Here is a 20,374-nt window from a genome sequence, read left to right on the forward strand (position 1 = left end):
GAAGACAAAGTCTGGGTGTTTGGGGTTGTACCCCCACAGTGTGACAAGGCCTGCACTGCGAACCAGCAGCAGCACAAAGAGGGAGGCTGGTAGCAAGAGAAACTGCACAGTTAGACAGAGGTCCCTGGACTAGCTGTGTGTGTGTGAGGGAAAGTGAGCAAGCCCCATTCCCTCTGCCATCAGGTCCTTTCATAAGAGTTCCTACATTTCTCCCAGACTCATAAATTCTCGTTTATCATGTTGTCTTTTCCTTCGAATGACTTAATTCCTTTTCTGGTTGCACTTGATGAAAAGCAAGGAGGAAGAGTTTGACCAGCAGTTCAGAGGAATGAGGTCTATCTAGCAAGGCAGGGAAGGCAAGGACAGGCAACCAACACTGTGGAGCGGGAAGCTGTTTGCTCACTTTGCCAAAGATCAGGAAGCAGAGAAAGGGGGATTCAGACATTCAGCTGGCTTTCCTTTTCCTCTTTTTATTGAGTCCCAGCCTCTACCCCATTGAATGGTGCCAGTCACATCCAGGGAGTGTTTTTTCCTCAGTCCTTTCCTCAGTTAAGTGCCTCTGAAAATACTCATTTATTCAGATGTATGCAGATCTGTACCTCATTAATGCCCTATGTGTTTCTTACTGTAAGTAATGAATGTCAGTTGTTTAAGTCACTCAGTCTACAGAACTGTTATTGCAACCCTCTAGACCAAGGCACATCAGTGACATGATCTTGATCCTTATGTCACAGACTGAGCTCTCACTCTTACAGGATTATTCATGTAAAAAAATGGCTTTTACCCCCTTGGTCCACTTCCTTCAGATAATATGTATAAATCAGGACCCAGTAGACTCTTTGAAGTCATGGTGTGAGTAGATTTCATTTCAAGGAATGATAGCAGTAGGCACTGAACCAATCTGTACAGACAGATCCTTCCCAAGAGTACAAGACTTCTTTGAAAGCTCATTCTACTATCCTTTGCATAACACATTCCACATTCTGTATTCTCTTCATTATAGTGGGATAAGGGAAGTTGAAAGTATTTCCTTTTATAGGAAAGTGAAACTGGTGACCAAGTAGGTGACTTTCTCAATGTCATTTGGTAAAGAAGCCACCAGCTAAAGGTGGAGTAGAGACTGAGGTTTTCAAGATACAATACAACATCCCAACCATTAGACAAATGGGTTTCCAGTGAAATCTGTATTCTTACCAGAATCAAGTAAGAGTTACTTTGCAAATCTAGATTATCAGGCATACTGAACCAAATCAGCAATTGACCTAAGACAGTTTCTTCATTTTCTCCCTGCTTTTACTCTTTGTTTCTGTCCCTGTTGTTCCTACAGTGTTTTGGGATCAAACCCAGAGCCTTCTATATATCTATTGTTGAACTAGATCTCTGAGTCTTGGATTGTATAGATTTTTTATTTTAGTTTGTCCATATTTTTTATATTCAACAAGGTTGGCAAACTCCTACAGTTTCTTTTCCTTCCCATACTAGTAAAAGTAAGCCATAAATACAGGGAAAATAGAATGGGATCATCTACCTAATAAGCCTGCAACCATTCCATCTGGTCTCTGCTGAGCATCCAGCTTTTTGGCAAGGGTTGTTAGCCGGGTGATCTTGCTTTCTAATTCCTTACTTTGTAAATGGCATCATGAGGAGCTGGGGTTAGGGTAAGGTTTGTATTTATTTTCTTTCTAACTTCTCCAGACAAATCACTGCAATTTCCAAGTTGAGAGGTGACTTTTTCCAATTTCCAGAGCTCGTGGTACCCACCTACTGTTGAAAACCCAGCTGCGCCTTTTCTCCTCCTTACATCCCTGCCAGCAGTAAAGACCTTGTAATCAAAACTTGGCTGCACGTTTGATTGATGTTGCTCGAGGCACACACGAGTCTACTCTATTTTTCTATCACCACTGAAAGCTTGTCAAAAGTCATATTTATGTTCCCTTGGAGAAAAATAAGAATATGGTTTCTGGGTCCAAGAGAATTATCATGTCTTTGCCAACCAAGGGCATCTGGTGTCTACAGTGGGGAGTACTTCATAAAAATAACATTAACAGAAAAAGATATTGAAAAATGAAGAACACATCTTTTGTAGAAGAATTCTTATCAATATAACTTTACCCTCAAATACTACCTACATGATACAAACTATTATTCCTTAGTTCTTGGTTTCCACAATTCTGCCTGTACTCCCCCTCAGACATCTTCAGCACAGTGAATGACATCACCATGTACCTCATCACTCCAACCTGAAGTCCAGGAGACTTTGTAGATTACACTCACTCAATCATCCATTTCCCCCAAATCCCATCTGGTCTCATGCAATCCATTAGTAAGCCCAGTGACTTCCTCCTTGCAGGTATTCCTGGAGCTTGTCCCAGGATCTCAGCATCTCTGTAGCCACAAATTTTCAAAGCCACTCGCTTACATTTCAGCTAGATGTTCCACTTCCCTGTACCCTTTCATACCCAGCTAGATGTTCAACTTCCCTGTATCCTTTCATACCCAGCTAGATGTTCTACTTCCCTGTACCCTTTCATATCCAGCTATCAAGTAGTGGAAATTTTCATAAAAAATGAATAAATCGCATGTAACATTTCCTTTGTGGAGCATTTCATTTGTTTTTCGTTTCAAAAGAAAATATTGAAATTCATTAAAGTCCAAATTCTTCATATTAGCCTTCAAGGTCGTGTATTACATGACTCCATTTTCTTTTATACCATTCATGACTAATCATGTTTTTAAGTGGACTTTACACACTCTGGGATGAGATTACAAGTGCAGGACCAGATCTTCCCTGCCACAGGAACCGTTCTTCCTGCTTATAATAGTGTTCTATTGACTAGACCCATCTCTTTCTTCCTATCTGTCAACATGTTCTTATCACCAAGAGAACCCTCTGTCACCATTGCATCTTATTAAGAGATAGCATCTTTCTCACCTTCACAGACTGCATGCTCTGCAATTATCGTGTTATTTCTTCTATTTGTTTGTTGTTTTTCTTGCCTGTTTATTACCTGGGCCTTGTACCATATTTTCAGTAACTGGCATTGTTTCTGTTTCACAATAGGTATCAATAGATTTTTGTTCAGTGGATGTATAAGGACTTACTTGCTGTATTACATAGGTGAAGGTACTGAGATAACCTTGTACTAATTCCCTTATTATAGTATGGAAGTTCCTGTAATCATGCAAAGAATCAGAAAAGAGAGCTAATTCCTTGCTTGTGTATTTTCCATTGTCCTGTGCCAAATATAAAATGCAAGAGGGGCAATTACATTATTTCTTTTATACAGATAAATAACCTGGAATAGTGATTGGTTAAGTTTTAGCATGACACATGTTTGGTTTCTGAACTGAATTACATGTACTAGATTCTCTCTTCAGAATACTCTGCGTCCTTACTACCCACAGCATGCTATCTAGAACAGCAGGATTAGAATTTGAATCTGAGAACATGTTAGTAATAAATCCAAGACTACATCCCAGACTGAATCAATAAGAATCTAATTTTAAAAAGAATCTAATTTAAAGTTTTCCAAGATATTCCAAGGCATTTTAAAGTTGGAGAAGGGAAGATCTAGGCTACTTTAAGAGCTCTTCTACCCCGCCCCAAAGAAAACCATCAGCACTTCCAAACTCCACATCAGTTTTCATTTTAACAAACTGCAGGCCTGGCTTCTCAAGCCAATATCCTAAAAGGGGAACAGGCAGACTTTAGTTGTGACTAGCCATCAGCTGATCATAGTTGCTCTGCACTGTGTAGCATCAGATGTCTGTCCCAAATAAGAAATGGAATCAGCAGTATCATCCACTTAGATAAATTGGTTTTGGCAAGTGTTTCTTTTCTGAATAAGAAACAAACAAAAGTGTCCCTTATAAAAGATTCCCAGGTAGAGTGGAGCCTCTGTCAGTATAAAGGGCCTGATAATGCCTATATGTATGTGAACTGTTTATTCTGTGTCAATGACTATCCCATGCTTCTGCCTTTGGACATTCTGCTTGTAAAAACTTAGGTCCCCAGGCTGGCAGGTACAACCATCCTCTCCCTAGGAGTGCCTTCTTCTGACCTAAGATCCCTTCTCCATCCTTTTTTAATTGATTATTCTCAACATTTCTTTCTTTTTTTTCATCTTTATTAACTTGAGTATTTCTTATTTACATTTCGATTGTTATTCCCCTTCCTGGTTTCCGGGCCAACATCCCCCTAGCTCCTCCCCCTCCCCTTCTCTATGTGTGTTCCCCTTCCCATCCTCTCCCCATTACCGCCCTCTCCCCAACAATCACGTTCACTGGGGGTTCAGTCTTGGCAGGACCAAGGACTTCCCCTTCCACTGGTGCTCTTACTAGGCTATTCATTGCTACCTATGAGGTTGGAGCCCAGGGTGAGTCCATGTATAGTCTTTGGGTAGTGGCTTAGTCCCTGGAAGCTCTGGTTGGTTGGCATTGTTGTTCATATGGGGTCTCAAGTCCCTTCAAGCTCTTTCAGTCCTTTCTAAGATTCCTTCAAGGGGGTCCCGCTCTCATAGTAGTGGTTTAATGATGGCATTTGCCTATGTTTTGCTGTATTCTGGCTATTCACAACATTTCTAAATGTTGAGTTCAACTTAATCTCTTTTGTTATGTCACTGGCCCATTCTTTATCTGATGGAATTTTTCATATAGAATATACTTGGGTTACTTCCCCAAACCTGAGATGTCCCATGCAATTTAAATGTAGATGCACACAATAATTACAGTTATTCAGCTTCTTAATATCTGTTCCCATTGGTGTATACTTGAAAAATTGGAAAGGCAAGGATTAACTGGACCAGGCACAAGAAAACATTTAGAAGAGGAACCTCTGGTCTTTGCCATTTTCCCTCATCTAACTATATATCTACTTCCACCTCCATTGGGCAATTTTAATACAACACACACACACACACACACACACACACACACACACACACACACCACACACACACACACACACACACGCACGCACACGCACACATGCACACATGCACAAACACAGGCATGAATGCATTTGTTACATTGGGTTCCACAGCTTGGAAGATAAATACAAGTATAGCAATAATATGTATAATATACTGATACTAATTTAGAGGAGCCCTAGCTTAGTCACTGTTTTGTTGCTGTGAAGAGAAATTTTCAGGAAAAATTAAAAGCTTACTTTCAGGAAAGATTAAAAACTGTATGACCATGGCAACTCTTATACAAGGAAGCTTTTAGGTGGTAACTTGCCAACAGTTCCAGAGATTTAGTCCATTATCATCACTGTAGGGAGAATGGGAGCTTGGCAGCAAGCTGATGGGCACTGGAGCAGTGTCTGAGACCTTTACATTCTATCATTCTATCTGGTCCTCAGGCAGTGAAGGGAGGGAAGGAGAGAGAGAGAGAGAGAGAGAGAGAGAGAGAGAGAGAGAGAGAGAGAGAGAGAGAGAGAGAGAGAGGGAGGAGAGAGAAAGGAGAGAGAAAGGAGAGAGGAGAAGAGAGGCAGACAGAGAAAAATTGGCAGAGACAAAGAAAGAGACTGAGACAAAGAGACAGAGAGACTGGGCTTTGTGTGAACTTTTAAAACTTCAAAATCCATTCTCCAGTGACACACTTCCTCCAACAAGGCCACACATCCTAATCCTGCTAATTCTATCAGAGTTCCACTCCCTGGAGAGTAAGCATTCAAAGATATGAGTTTATGGGGTTATTCTTATTCAAACTACCAGTCCTAAGAGGAACTACCAGGAGACCTGAAGTATTTAAGGAAAGGAGTACTTTGAAGTGAGTTGGCTTGGTAGAGAACGAGAAGGGTGGGTAGGCTAAAGGAACATGCCTGGAAGATCCAAGAGGTACTGAAGAATAGAATTTATAACTGCTAATTTACTAAACCAGAATAATTCCCAACAACAATATACAAACATTTCTCCTTATGCCCACCGATAAGTGGAGTCTTCACCCCTCATCACGGAAACTTCTCTTTTCAACAGATGTAAACCTCTATAGAAAACCACAGCCAGCCAAAATGAAGAATTGTAGAGTCTAATCCCCCACACCTAAATCTTAGGGAACACTGCAAAAAAGGGAGGGCCAGGGGTGATGAAAAATTGTCAGAGGCAGAGGATCAGGAAATCTGCTTGAGAACACATTTTCTAGTAATGACAGAAGCTCTATCCACAAAGGCTAACCAATATGACTGCTAAGTTGTGAGCTGGAGAAAGGGAATCAACGACAATGCCATGGATGGAGAGAAGCCCAGGAGGTGTCAATCCTCCATAAAGAACTAAAGGCAATGGAAAAAGACTGAGTGTGGAAAAGGCAGTCCTCTCCAGGCAAAAACACATTGATTAGTTGCCCAGTGCCAAATCGTCAGTCCTAAGACGTATACAGGTAGCATTATAGGATTATAGAGACTGAACAAGTTCTATTCGTGTGTGTGTGTGTGTGTGTGTGTGTGTGTGTGTGTGTGTGTGTGTGTGTGTGTGTGTGTGTGTACACATAGATACAGATAAACATTTTTTCCCTTTTTCCTCCAAGGCAGGGAGGAGCCACTTAATGGGCAAAGCCTGGAGTCCTAGAGGATAAAATTACTTTCAGGAAAGATTAAAAACTGTGTGTACATACTTTTATCCAGACCTAGTATCTTTATAGCTCTGCTTCTGTCTGCCTATCACTCTAACTCCAGACAGGGGTTAACAGTAAGTACTCATGGGTAATTTCGGTACATGCTCATATCTTTGCCTGGGGTTTGACCTAATGAACCACTTTCTGCCACTGTTGCTCCTTCAGAAAGCTACCATCCTGTGGCTAGAAGCCATAGCACCAATAAGATCTGATCCCCCTAATGTGTGATTAGAGCATCTAGGGAGGCATAGGCATCCCTGCATTGGAAAGTACACAAAGAAGCCTACTCATGTTGTTTTCCTTGACATCATGCCTTGATATGGATGAGGAGAAAAAAATGCTAGTTAACCCCTTCAGTGCCAGAGATCCCCATGTAAAAAAGCAAGAGCTGGACATTACGGTCACAGTGACCTTCAGGACCCATTTAGTGGCTGTACTGGAAGATCATTATCCGTAAGAACAGCAGTATGGGTCAGAACAGAGGCTGTGGAACCACATGACTATTGCTAAAACTGCAGCTTGGGTTCTTAATAAGCTTCTGGCTTGAAATAAATTACTTTACCTCCCCCCTCTTGTTCTCAGTTTTCCTATTTGAAAAAATGGAGATGAACAGACATTCCTCACAAAATTATAAGAAACTGTGTAACGCGATGAATAGTATCGGCTCACTAAGCGGTGAAATGATTAGCAAGTTCTGATGACCTAAGTGTGTGTATATGTGTGGGATATTAACAGTGTACTCAGTATTCTAGCCATACTTAATTCTTCATATTACTGACCCACCCAAAATCCCCCAGGGGACCATTCATGAATCAGTCTGCCCTGCCCTGACCCCATTGTTAAAGAACAAGGCAAGGTCACTACCAAAATGTTCATCCACCCAGTTAAAGTCAGAGTAAGCTGAGCCAGATATGGTCAGGGACAAGCCAAGGGCAGATGAGAAACAACACTGGGCTATGAAGTTGCTTGTTGCTGAAAATCTTTCGACTTTATCCATTAAAAGTAACCATTGTTTATAGTTAATTCTTTTTATTAATAGAGAAATTGGCAGTTGATACAGAACTAAAAATTTTACAGTAAGATGCTTGATTGCTAAGGCCTGGAGGTCACAGGGACATTTATGAGTTCAGCAAGTGTTGTTCTAAGTAAAGGCCTGTGTGCTAACTGCCAGCCCTGTAAAGCTTGAGCAGGAGTTGGCCTGTGTCCAGGTGTGTATTTGAGTGGCCAAAGCTTGCCACAGAGGTTCAGTCACTTTGAAGCCCAAAGAAGCTGTAATACATTAGTTTAAGGCTCACATGATACTACAATGGCAAGAGAATTGAGGATTCCAAGGATAAACTTTGAATGTATTTACTATAAACACTAATTATAAAACCAGACAGAGTCTTAATGGAAAGAAAACAAATTCCTATTTCTTACAGATGCGTGAGTGTACATAGAGATTACAGTGTTGTTCTTACATGGACAAGTTACAGATAAAACACACACACACACACGTACACACACACACACACACACACACACACACACACTCAATTATAACCAGTTATGACCTATTCATGTGTGTACACAATGTTATGACATACGGTTTAAATACCAGATAGATTGTTGCTTTTAAAAGTTATAAATCCGATATATTTAAGGGATTTAATTGTTGTATCACTTCATGTTGGCAGTTTATCAGGCAAGCCTTCCTATCCCATCCCATAGTAGAAAAAAATTAGTTGAAACTCAAGCTATTGTTCAGAAAGATGTAGAGTCAAATAAAACTCAAGATAAGAGCCCCAAGACATGCTCTGGTCCTTTCTCCAGGCCAGACGGACATTACATGTCTATGTTAATTTTGAATTTGAACCAACTCTCGATTGCTACTTTATTTCCACTTACTTTCTCACACATATAACGTTATTGTTTCACAGTCCACTTTTATGTCAGCTTGGTAAAGTGGAATGATATGTAGCCCTGCAGAGAAGGCTCTGATTAAGGAAGGGAAGTGTGTATGTTTAGTTCAACAAATTTTGTTTCGGTGTGTGTTTCTTTTAGAGAGAGAAAAATGTACCTTCCCTCCAACTGGCTACTGAAGAACTGTCTCTTGAATGACAATTCCAGTCTTTTTGGTTTGTAGGCTGTTTATGGGATATAAAAACTGAAGAAGGAAGGTAATGGCCAGTGATAAAAGACTATATTTGAGATTATTTCTTGCTAAAAGATAGCAATCCCACTTCACACACCAGCAGGGTGTCTTCCTCAGCAACAGTTACTGTGTTAGGAGAACCTGGGATGTAGGTGGTGTTGGTGATGACAATGATGATGATAGTGAAGATGACCGTCATCATAGTAGCGGCAATGATAGTGGTGATGGCAGTGGTCATGATAACAACCACAGTGTTAGGGGTGATGGTGGTGATGGTGGTAATGATGATGGTGATGGTCGTGATGATGGAGGTGATGGTGGTGATGTGGTGATGATAATGATGGTGAGTGATGGTGGTGGTGGTGATGGGGTGGTGGTGGTGATGAGGGGGGGTGGTCGTAGTGATGAAGGTGGTGGGAGTGGTGGTGAGGAGGGTGGTGGTGGTGGTAGAGATGAGGGTGGTGATGGTGATGGTAATAGTGATGACGATTATAAACAATAGAAGATATTACTGAGCCAAGAAAATATAATCAGAAATTGTGTCAGTTTTTTTGTGCATAATCATTTAATCTTTACCACACTTGCCAATGCTTCTACTGTCTCTAGCTTGTGAATTAGAATAGTGACAGTTTAGTCTAGCAATAGTAGAGGAATAACTTGTTTGGGTCAAAGAGCTAATAAGCAAGAGGAATTGCCACTTGAGTTTATATATTACCAGTCCTATACTCTGTGAATTAACTAATGAGCCACGAGATAAAACTTGACTACAGAAACATGGTTTAGTAGTTCTGAGTCAATGATATTTAGCACTACTTTTAGGGTTCTCTCAATTCTATAAATCTAAAAAAGAAAAAAGAATACTAGTATTCTGTTTTCAAATGACTCATCGATTCAATCCTGTGAATAGATATAAGCTTCAGCTGTTTATTCAGACTAAGTTCTCTGGAAATTACTATAAGATTATTCCAAGTACTTCCTAGTAAACTCAAATTGTACAGTATTTTTGTTTATAATAATCATTGGATTTTTGGTGTAACAAAATTTTGCATTACTTTTCTCAATGGTAGTATAGCAATGATGTAGCCCCTTTTATTTATTTTATTGACACAGGACATAAGATATAAACTTTTAGTATTAGAAACAACTTAACAGTTTATTTTTCAAATGTGGATAAAGAGACCAGAAAAATGAATTTTTTCTCATAAAAAAAAAGTGTTATTAGTCCACAGCATAGCCTTTGGTGCTAGGATGGCTTTAATCTCAATGAGGCCAGTTTTTGGTAGAATGACCACAAGTAACACCCAACTTTGAGTCTGTTTCCTCATATATTATAACATATAATAATAATAATATATAATCTATATAGTATATACACATACAATATACACATATATATCAATTCATATACTAGTTTAACAAAAATATTGTACTAGTATTTCATTAATGATAAAATAAATATTGCAATAGAAATATATGGAGTAAAGTCACCAAAGTTCTTAGTGTTCATAACACATAGCAAGGAATCATTATCACCTCCATGGTTCTCAGCCAAACAATAGAAGAGTCCTCTGGAGTTAGGCTGTCTAATTCTCTGCCATCTCAAGCAGACTTTCTTTGTGTATGCATAGTTTCTACCTCTCTGTGATGGTTTGTATAAGCTTGGCCCAGGAAGTGGCACTATTAGGAGGTGTGGCCTTATTGGAGTAGGTGTGTCACTGTGGGCATGGGCCTAAGACCCTCATCCTAGTTGCCTGGATGTCAGTCTTCTACTAGCAACCTTCAGATGAAGATGTAGAACTCTCAGCTCTGCCTGCATCATGTCTGCCTAGAGGCTACCCTGCTCCCACCTTGATAATAATGGATTGAACCTCTGAACCTGTAAGCCAACCCAATTAAATGTCCTTTTTAAGACTTGCCTTGGTCATGGTATCTGTTCACAGCAGTAAAACCCTAACTCTCCCACGCTATTCCCAGGAATCAGACTGGACAAAGGTGATCACTACTTAACTGTAAGCAATCACAATATGAGACCTACAGTTTCCATCTTCAGTTGTGTTTGTAACCTTGTGTGTGCATGTGGATGTACATGTGTATATATGTGTGTATGTGTGTGCACATGCATATATTTTGGAAATGTTAATGTCATGATAAATACTCACAGAAGATGGCTTTTTGCACCTCCTTCAAAAAGATCTGACTTCTATACTACCTTATGCATGATGTCATGATGAGTTATTTATAAGAAAGACTATCAATTAAAGTTAGAAGCCCAGAATAACTTAGAATTAAATTAATTAAGGCCCCTAATAAGGACATCCTAACCTTCACACATAAGGATAATATGTAATGAGAAAAAAGCAGCTGTGGGAGTAAAAGATAATGGAGAATGTTACATGGTCTTTTAATAAAATATAAGTCAGATACATATATTTTAGCTTCCTTAGAAATCAGGTTAATAACATAGCAAAGAGCTGATGAATGATGGTACATATGAGGAAAAAATGGCAGACAAAGAAGAAAAGAGGTTAAATTAAGTGGATTATCCACTGTGAAGGGATGAACACCAAATAAACTCGGTGAACTCTTCAAAGCATTAGTGCCTGGATCATGCCCCCCCCCCCGCCCCAGTGTATATGTGTCTTGACTTACAGTGGAGGCAAATTCTTAATAAACCCATTGTAAATATTATAGGTCAAATGTCATATAACACACTTGGTGGGAGCTTGGTTACCTGACTAAGGAACAAAGAACACTGAAGACTCCTAAGTGCTAGGCAGGCTTCAGGGTTCACCAGCACCACAGGGTAGAGAACTGTGCAGATTTAGAAAGGTTTCTTATAGTTAGGAATCTGGGATGTAGATGGGGTACTCCAGTAGCTATGTCCCTAGGTATCTGGCTTGTGGCATCCTTATAGCTATTGAGGTAAGAGTTTGAATGACAAGTATAGGCCTGGGCACCATCAACACGTGATCATAATCAAGGCTGTGGACTGAAAAAGCCTTAACCCTGAGCAGTGTGTAGATCAAGAAGGAAAAGAAAGGTCCAGAGAGACTGCTGAGTGGTAAAAGAACTTGCTGTTTTTACATAGGTTTGGTTGCTTGTGCCCATACTGGGTGATTCACAGTCTACTATAATTCCTATTCTAAGGGATGTGAGTCTGTTCTCTTCTGATATCCGCATCTGTGGGCAACTGCATGCAAATGGTGCACACAATCTCACACAGCCTTTCACACCTACACAAAATTAAAAATGAGTAAATCTTGTTTTAAAAGATAAAGAAGAGAAAACTCAGAGAAAACTGAGTTCACCTTCAGAGAATCAGGCAGAGGGAATAAAACTGGGGACAGGAATGGAGAAGAGAGAAAGAAGCGAAACTGGAACAGGAGGTCAATAGAGTTAAAAGGGGGGGGGGTTAAGATGGACAGTACGGCTATCACGCCCTAATAATACTGAGCATATCTGATCTTCTGAAGTGTTGAATAGTTTTTGTTTGTTTGGTTGGTTTTTTTCTTGGCTTTTCTGTTTTATTTTGCTTTGCTTTTTGTAGAACTAATATAATGTAGCCCAGGCTACCCTTGAACTTATTATGTACCTAAGGATGGCTTCACCTCATCTGGCCTTCACCTCCCAAGTGGCTGTGCCACTATCCATGGCTTTTGGCTCTGTCTTTGAGGAGTCCCTGCCTGGGTCTGGTGTTTGAGTCTTTATTATTAACCCAGAGTGTAGCACAGAGCAGGCAGAACAGGTCAAATACAAAAGAGGGCCCAGAAGCCAGTCAGCACTCAGGCTTAAGTTCTCTTGCAACAACAAATTTCCTTCTTTTAAAAAAGAAAGGAACAGCCATGTATAATAGCTAATACCCATTAACCCAGCACTGAGGAGATTGGGGAAGGAGGATTGCTCTGGATTCAAAACTAGCCGGGACTACAAAGTAAGACCCAGTTTCAACAACCCAAAATGAAATAAATAAATAAGAAGCAGCTCCTAGCATAGCATATGTTTTGAACTTCATAACTTATAGAATACTTTCAGTACGAGGTCCAACTTCCAAAACTCAAGCAATTCCATAGAAATGATTATTCCTCCTCCCGTCGTGAACACAAAACTAAAGACATATGGATTACCTATTACCCTGCAAATCAATTGCAAACCTGAACCTTCAAGCAGCTACACACACACACACACACACACACACACACACACACACACACACACACGCACGCACGCATGCAGGCACGCACTCATACACAGACACACAGATACTGCTTCATATAACTACAAATTACACTGTCCCTGCCTGCTTTTCTGTTTCTTCTCTTTGGAAGTGTGTGTCCTAAGAAGCATTTTAGGGCCCCATCTATCCAGCTTTGGACTTTTTGCACACAAGTAAGACAAGGAGGGCATAGTTCACTGGGTAAACATAAGTGGCAAGCGACAGTGATTTACACTCAACTGGCAAACTTCTGATTACCAATCCGTCGCCTGCTATATAAACAGGTGTAAACTAACATTTCGTCGGTTTACGCAGCATGGCAAATAATTTAATCTCAACTTAGCACGGTGCTTGCAAATGTAAATGTTTGAGACCAAACTGATGGTGGCATTCTGATGCAATCACCCAGGTTCCCAGCCAGAGGAATTGCGTCCACAAATGGCTCTCAAGTGCCTCTGCCCAGAGACAGGCATGTAGGGCGGAGACAGATAACCCAGAATCCCCCGTGCAAGCCCAGCTTTCCCAGCATAAAGCTTAGTTATGAGCTCAGAGAACTGGCTGTCACCTCTCTACCCCTAACTCTCACATCCTAAAATGTTCTGTTCTTTCTCCTCCACTCTATATGTCAGTCATCTGTCCACCCTTAGCTCATCCCCAAGCACTGTGACCTGCCACAGCGCCGATCACTCCACTTGCTGCATAAAGTTCATGGGAGAAAAGCAGAAGGACAAGAAGAACCATGGTGATGGCTAAAGGGGTGGCATTCTGTTTCAAAATAGCTCAAGTCCTGTTTAACTCATTCAAGATGCTCTTTCGTCCTCTTTCATTTTCCAGCTAGGAAAACTGAGGCAGAGAAAGAAAACTTCCGCACACACTACAAATAGAGTAAGCACCCTGGGGCTTAGCCAGCCACATCTCCATAAGCCTCAGTTTTGAATTATACTAATAAGATTGTGCTGGCCTTGAGCTGAACCCAAATGACCAATCCAGGAGGCTCATCGTTTTAATACCGAGGAAAATGATGATCAAATCAGTGCCCCCCCCCAAATACTTACATAAGACTATGAAATCGCTAGTAGAAGACAATGCCTTTATAGGAACCACCTGAACTCCTGTCTGTCATGATCAGGAAGTCTGTCTGTGCAGGTATAGAGAAGTTATACAGAAACACACACACAATAAGCTATGGGTATCCCAGAAAGACATGATCTACAATTTGCCATGGGGGAACAGGATCACAGTACAAGGCAAGGAAACCATGGGACCGAATACATGAACACTCACTTCTTGCCTTGACTTCCTGAGCTCTCCTTCACGTAGTAGCCTGGTTTGCATTCATATTTGCAGATGGTGCTCACGTCATGGTTGCCTTCCAGGCAGTGTGGCCGGAGCAGATGAGCATTTGGAATAACTGGAGGAGCTTCACATTCCAACTTGCAGTAGACTTCAGGGAGAGACCAGAGTCCATCTTCAAGACACGTCAGCCATGGGTTCAGTCCTGACTCCAGGAGAGAGAATCACATGGTGCTCAGAACAGAGAGCTCATGACTACAGCTCAAGGAACCAAAAACTATGCATAGACTGGCTCTGTAAAGTCCTGTTGTTCTTTGTTGAGTAATATCTCTAAAATTAACCCATCAAATGTTGATGCTGTATGTTCTTACCCTGCGGTTCTCAGGGAGGTCTCACATACCATAGAATCATAATGATTCCCTAGACTCAGTGGAAGAAGTGCTACCAATCAAATCATTGCCTGCCTTCCTATCTACAAGTAGCAAATATACAGCAATAATTGTAATGTGGGTGGCATTAAAGTAATCATAGTTGGTATTTTAATGGTGATTCTATATGAGGCATTATTCTAAGTGGTCTACATGGGTGATCATGTATAAATCCCAAAGAGCAAACAAGACCATCAAATAGATACTGGTTATCTCCTATGAGGCTGATAAGGAAATGGGGTTTACCATCACTTACAAAAGCAGAGACTGAGATAGGAAGTTTCGATACAGAGTTCTGACCTTCAATACCATACCACATGATTCTCTGTAATTTGGTTTCTCCCAATATAAGCCAGGACTGACAGCAGGCATTAGGCTCACTAGGCTGCCAACCTACTACAGCACACCTCAGAGTAAGGCTGAGGAAGCTGCATGTACAATGACACATTGTGCGACACACTGCAGGCTGAGAACTGTAGCTAAAGGGCAAAGTGTGGTAGTCAGTCAGAGCCTGATTCAGCACTTCTCCATCTCAAGTACACACACATCCAAGGATACATTGTGCAACTGTGTCCTCCTTATCTACAAACTGAAACAAAGCACACCTAATGCAAAATGTCTCTGGGTATTAAAACTTAATAACTTGAACCTCAGTTGTTAATGTTATCAGGAAAATTGTGCTGATTGTTGAGAACATGAATAGAAACAAACAAACAAAAAAAGACTAAGTTTCACTCATTATTAGTGACTCCCTCATCCAGGATATCTCCACACATGATCTGGAACAAAGAATGGTGATAATCTGAGAGGATTTTATATTGTCAGAAGAGAGATCAGAGAACAGCAAGTTCGAAGTATATATATGTGTGAAAAAAGTTCAAAGCTACCCCGCTCCACCCTAAGAGAGAATGATGGAAGCTCACATTCAGGTCCCAGGCTGGCCAGACAGTACCTTGGAGCTTGGCTGGTGGGACACATGAGATGGAACAGCGTTTCAGAAAGTCTGTACCCTCCGTACAGGAGAAGTTTGCATAATTCACCAAGGACGAGTCTGGGACACCACAGTCAAGACGCTTGCAGTTCACATTGTTGTTCCAGTGACCAGAGGAACAAGTGAGGAGAATCTCTTTCTAGAAACACAGAATCCATCATGTCAAAGTCACATATAATAGCTATCAGAAATCACTTTCTGGCTTTTGAAGAGTCCTGGTGGTCATCGGTACCTTTGACCTTTCTTATGGCTCACTGGTTTGGTCCAGCCTCAGGGGGGTGCCATTGGAAGGAACCTGTTTGTACTAGGAACTCTAGGGCACCATTCTCCAAAGCCCCATCTCAGGCTGTCCTTTCCTTGACTGACCCATCTATTTTCAGTCTCCGTCCTACCTGGTCTGTGCCCAGGATCTCAAGCCTCCTGCTATTGTGTGAATATCTACTTTGGGACTGGGGACAGACTGGAGAGGACAAGAGATAAGGGAGTCCTGGGTTCCTATTCTCCCTGTTCTCTTTTGAAAGGAAGACTGCTGACTGACTCATCCTATGACTATCTTCTCTGCCCTTTTCTGTTTTTCCACCCCATGGAATTCGTGTTCCACAGAGCCAACCTTCCAAGTTTAAGAGGAAGAGCATACTCCATCATGCTGGGCTATTGCATATCAAACTAGGCATTTCCTTACACCCTGACCAAATCTTTAAACTCTCAAATTACCTAATTTGAGGAAAGTTGCTATGAATTCAACACTAGACTGGGTTAGAGGTTGAGATCCTCTCTCAAAAGCCCAAAGTAAAATTATATATATATATATATATATGTATATATATGTATATATATACATATACACATATATATAATAGATACATATATACATATATACATATATATAATATACATATACATATATATAATACATATATATAATTGTATAACTGATAAAATACTTTCAGAACATTGTCTAACTTTCCTATTCAAAACAATCCTTTCTATTAGGGATGCCACCACCAAGACACATGGCTGTGGACTACATTGCTCACCAGCATGCAAACAGGTTAAATGCCATCTACTTCTTATGGACACCCTTAATAAACCAGTAATAAACATACTGATAAAGCTACTAAAAATAATTACTTCTTTCAGGAACTAAGAGAGTTAATACATACAAAGGCTCACTATCCATGGGATACGGGAGTGAGTCCAGTCATGTTTTCAAACTTGCCATTTCAGTGAACAGATCTAGGCCCATTGGTATTATGTAAACGAGAGGACATGCATGGATTACCCAGAAGGACCTGGTCTTGCACTAAACATGATGCCTTCCAGGGGCAAAACGTCTATAAAAGTACAAAATCACTGAGACAGTAGCTAAAAACAAAACAAAACAAAACAAAAAGAAAAAGAAAAAGGCAAGAAAGCAAATAGGGAGTTGGCAGGTACTAACAATATATCTTAGTCTAATCTAAAACAATCCTTATAGCCTTCTACAGTGATTAGAGAGACTGCAACATAAAGAATACAAATTAGAAATAAGAGAAGTCAAAAACATCCTAGAAGAAATCAATAGCCCTAATAAAGTCAAAGCCTATGGTATGGTTTGTATAAGAAGGGAAGGCAGCACCCATGAAGGCTGCAAAGAGGAACTGCCACCCTCAGGCAGAAGGAATTCGACACAGGTGCTGGACTTGAAAGGTCATTAGGGCTTTTGAGCAGCTCAAGGGAGGTGGAGGAAGAAGGCATCTGGCCAGGTATGAAATGAGCAGGCACTTAGTGACTGTGAAAGTCATGGCTTATTTGGGAAAAACAAGTATCTGGCAATGGGGCTGAAGTTCAAAGATGGGCAGAAGAGTTCCTGTGGTAAAACTACAGTCATCCCATCAAGAGACCACACTGGCACCCAAGCCAAGGGCCCAATGACTATTGAAGCACCTCTCACCTCTGACGCTACATGTTGGCTCAGGGCTTTCCTCTGCTTCCCGGTGTGTCCCTGTTGCCAGCCAGAAGGATTCAACTCAAAGCCACACACGTTTTTCTATTTAGCTTCAGTTCTCATGTCAACAGAAAGCAAATATCCCCGCTGTCTTGTGATCATGAGCCGGGATAGGACAATTTCCTGCATGAGGCCAGCGTCAGGTGACAGTGACTGGTCAGCTGGAGGGTGCCATTCCTTCCTCCACCACGAGTTTGGCAAATGTGAGCCCCCATCTTTCTTCCAACCAGGTTCCACTCATACTTAGCACAGTTGGGAGGCCTGGTTCAAACTGCAGCAAACCACTAATCATTTAAAGACTGTCTCTAAACTCCATGTGTAATGCCTGGCCTTTTCTCCTATGTTTTGTCTGTGGTTTTATGTTTTTTTTTTTTTGTTTTTTGTTTTTTTCCTTTTAATTGTCCAACTTCAATGCATGACAAATATAGCCTTTCTCCTCTGATCGGCTTAACCTACCATACACATGTATTTAGTCCCTAACTTGTTTTACTTTGTTTTCAGCATGAGATACCTTTGTCTGACCAGGTGATAGAAGAATTTGCTGCCTGACGCTTCATTAAGACTGTTTTGACTAGGTGATTTCATGAGACCTTCTAAACTTCACAATCCTATCTTTACATTCTGACAATAACTAGGCAAAGGAAATTCTTGCACAGGTTCACAAACTGTTAAGAAATCAACTGGCACAAAACAGGAGCAATTCCATTTCTCAAGCCATTAATGTGTGACTAGCAATGGTGGGCCTGTTCTCCTTCCATGGTCATGGCGACTTCGGGCTCTTTCCTCAAGCACAATTGCAGTTTACCTAGTACATGCTTCCACCATCTCATAATGTCATCCTGTTTTCCAGTGGTTCATTTATGCTCAAAACTCCCCCGTTAAGGGTTTAAGCTCTCTCAGTGGGAGATGGGAAACCAAGCCTTTAATTAGGGATATAAGAAACTTACTAAAGAGGGCACCAATGCCCATCATTCTACTAGAAGTTTCTAAATAATGTTCAGCAAGCATTGTAATAACTCAAGTTCAATATTTCTCTTTGGAATATGTACAAATGTAAAAACAATTTAAAGGTATTATTTTACTTTGCTTGTTCTTACTCTTATATACCTCAAAGGTAATGGAGAAAAACATTTGGCCAGCTCTGTCTCGTGAGCCTTGTTCTTCATTGTATATTTTACTACCCTCAGCCATTCCCAAATCCTGAAAATGGTGTATTTGAAATTCTGTATGGGACATTTAAAAATGGGGAAAATTTATTACCATAATACAACCCCCATTATGAATTTAATGTTTTGGTGGTACAATCTGGTTATATTTCTCTAACGATCTTAAAAATGAGACCAGAAGAGCACAATGAACCTCAGATAAGTTGACAGTAATCTATTTTGCTATAAATTATGACCAAGTCCACTTTGAGACATTCACATCTATGAATAAAAGACAGGTTGAAAGAACATTGGATAAAAACTAATATCTACTTCCCATATTATACTAACACCTAAGGGAATCACATGTTTGGACTTTGGATTTCTGTTCCACCATACTTCCTTCCTACTGCCTTCATAGAGACCATGGTTTTCATTCTCAAAGATTTAAAATCACCTGCCCTTTCCAGTCTAGTCAGGGAGAAGAGGATAGATAGATTTCTGCCTCAGGAACTTCTTCCTTCTGCTCATCTGCTTCCAACTTACCTGCATGTTCCTGAGGTACTGTCCACTGCTGGTCTGAAGGACATACCCCCTTTGACAAGTGATAGCACACTCCATGTGACCTGGGCCACTGGAGGTACAATTCACCATGTCTGTATGATCAAGTAGCAATGGCACACATCTTCCCTGTTCTCCACAAGGTCGTTGAGCACAGCTGAGGATGACAGAAACAGAAGTATCTTAGGATAAGCTGAGACAGCAGAAATATACATCTTTGAACAATACACCTAAATTGCAGAATGATTTTCTTCATAGCCTAAATGGAATTCATTACTTTGTTCTGTCTCACCGAGAACTACGAGGCATGACATAATTACACCATGACATCTAACTTTCTGTGGACTTTCAGGAGAATCAATGATGATGAGATGAGGTAGAAAATGGGTTCTTGATGTTCTAGACAATCTCTGAAATAAATACACCAAGGAATGATACTTGAAAGATTAAACAATATTTCTAGGTCCTAAGCAACTGGAATAGACCCAGGACTAATCTCCAGGATAGAATCTGGAGAGCCCTGATTTCATCAGTCATTGGTCTTTTTGATAACTGATCACAAGGGAGTCCCAGGTGCCTGTATGAAGATGTTGAGCATCAGAGATCACAGACTGGTTGATATGGAAACATTCCAATTACTGGTACATTATCACTGAAGAGTAGCACAAGCTAAGAAACCTGACAGTGTGAATTGGATCCCCATCACATTCTTGACATTGTACCATGAACTTCCAGAGATATCTCCTTAGCAGAGAATTGCTTCCAGGACCAGTAGAACTATTCATAAGTAGCCTGAGAGATAAATAGATTCTCCAAGGTTCAAGGAGATTCAGCCTGGACTATAAAAGCAGGAACAATGCTACAGAGAACAAGGCAAGAAGAATGTAGTCCACTGCAGTGGAAACACAGAGTTTAACTAAAGCAACACTACCAGGCTTCAGTCCTGACTCCACCATTTAATATTTGCACCACAGAGAGTGAGTTATTCACACCCTACTATTTCAGATCCT

At 40.6% G+C, this 20,374-nt stretch overlaps 1 protein-coding gene across 1 annotated transcript in view; it reads right to left on the bottom strand.

The window, feature by feature from the left end:
* Positions 1-20,374, bottom strand: part of Pappa2 (pappalysin 2) — a 274,186-nt gene that overhangs the window by 72,476 nt on the left and 181,336 nt on the right. The window contains exons 15-17 of the mRNA NM_001427778.1: positions 19,350-19,521; positions 15,633-15,810; positions 14,244-14,457 (exon numbers count right to left, since the gene is read on the bottom strand). Coding sequence (NP_001414707.1) covers positions 14,244-14,457; positions 15,633-15,810; positions 19,350-19,521 — 564 coding nt within the window. The remainder of the gene's footprint in view (positions 1-14,243; positions 14,458-15,632; positions 15,811-19,349; positions 19,522-20,374) is intronic.

This window comes from Rattus norvegicus, chromosome 13 (genome assembly GCF_021556685.1).
Source record: "Rattus norvegicus strain SHRSP/BbbUtx chromosome 13, alternate assembly SHRSP_T2T, whole genome shotgun sequence".
Lineage (NCBI taxonomy): Eukaryota > Metazoa > Chordata > Mammalia > Rodentia > Muridae > Rattus > Rattus norvegicus.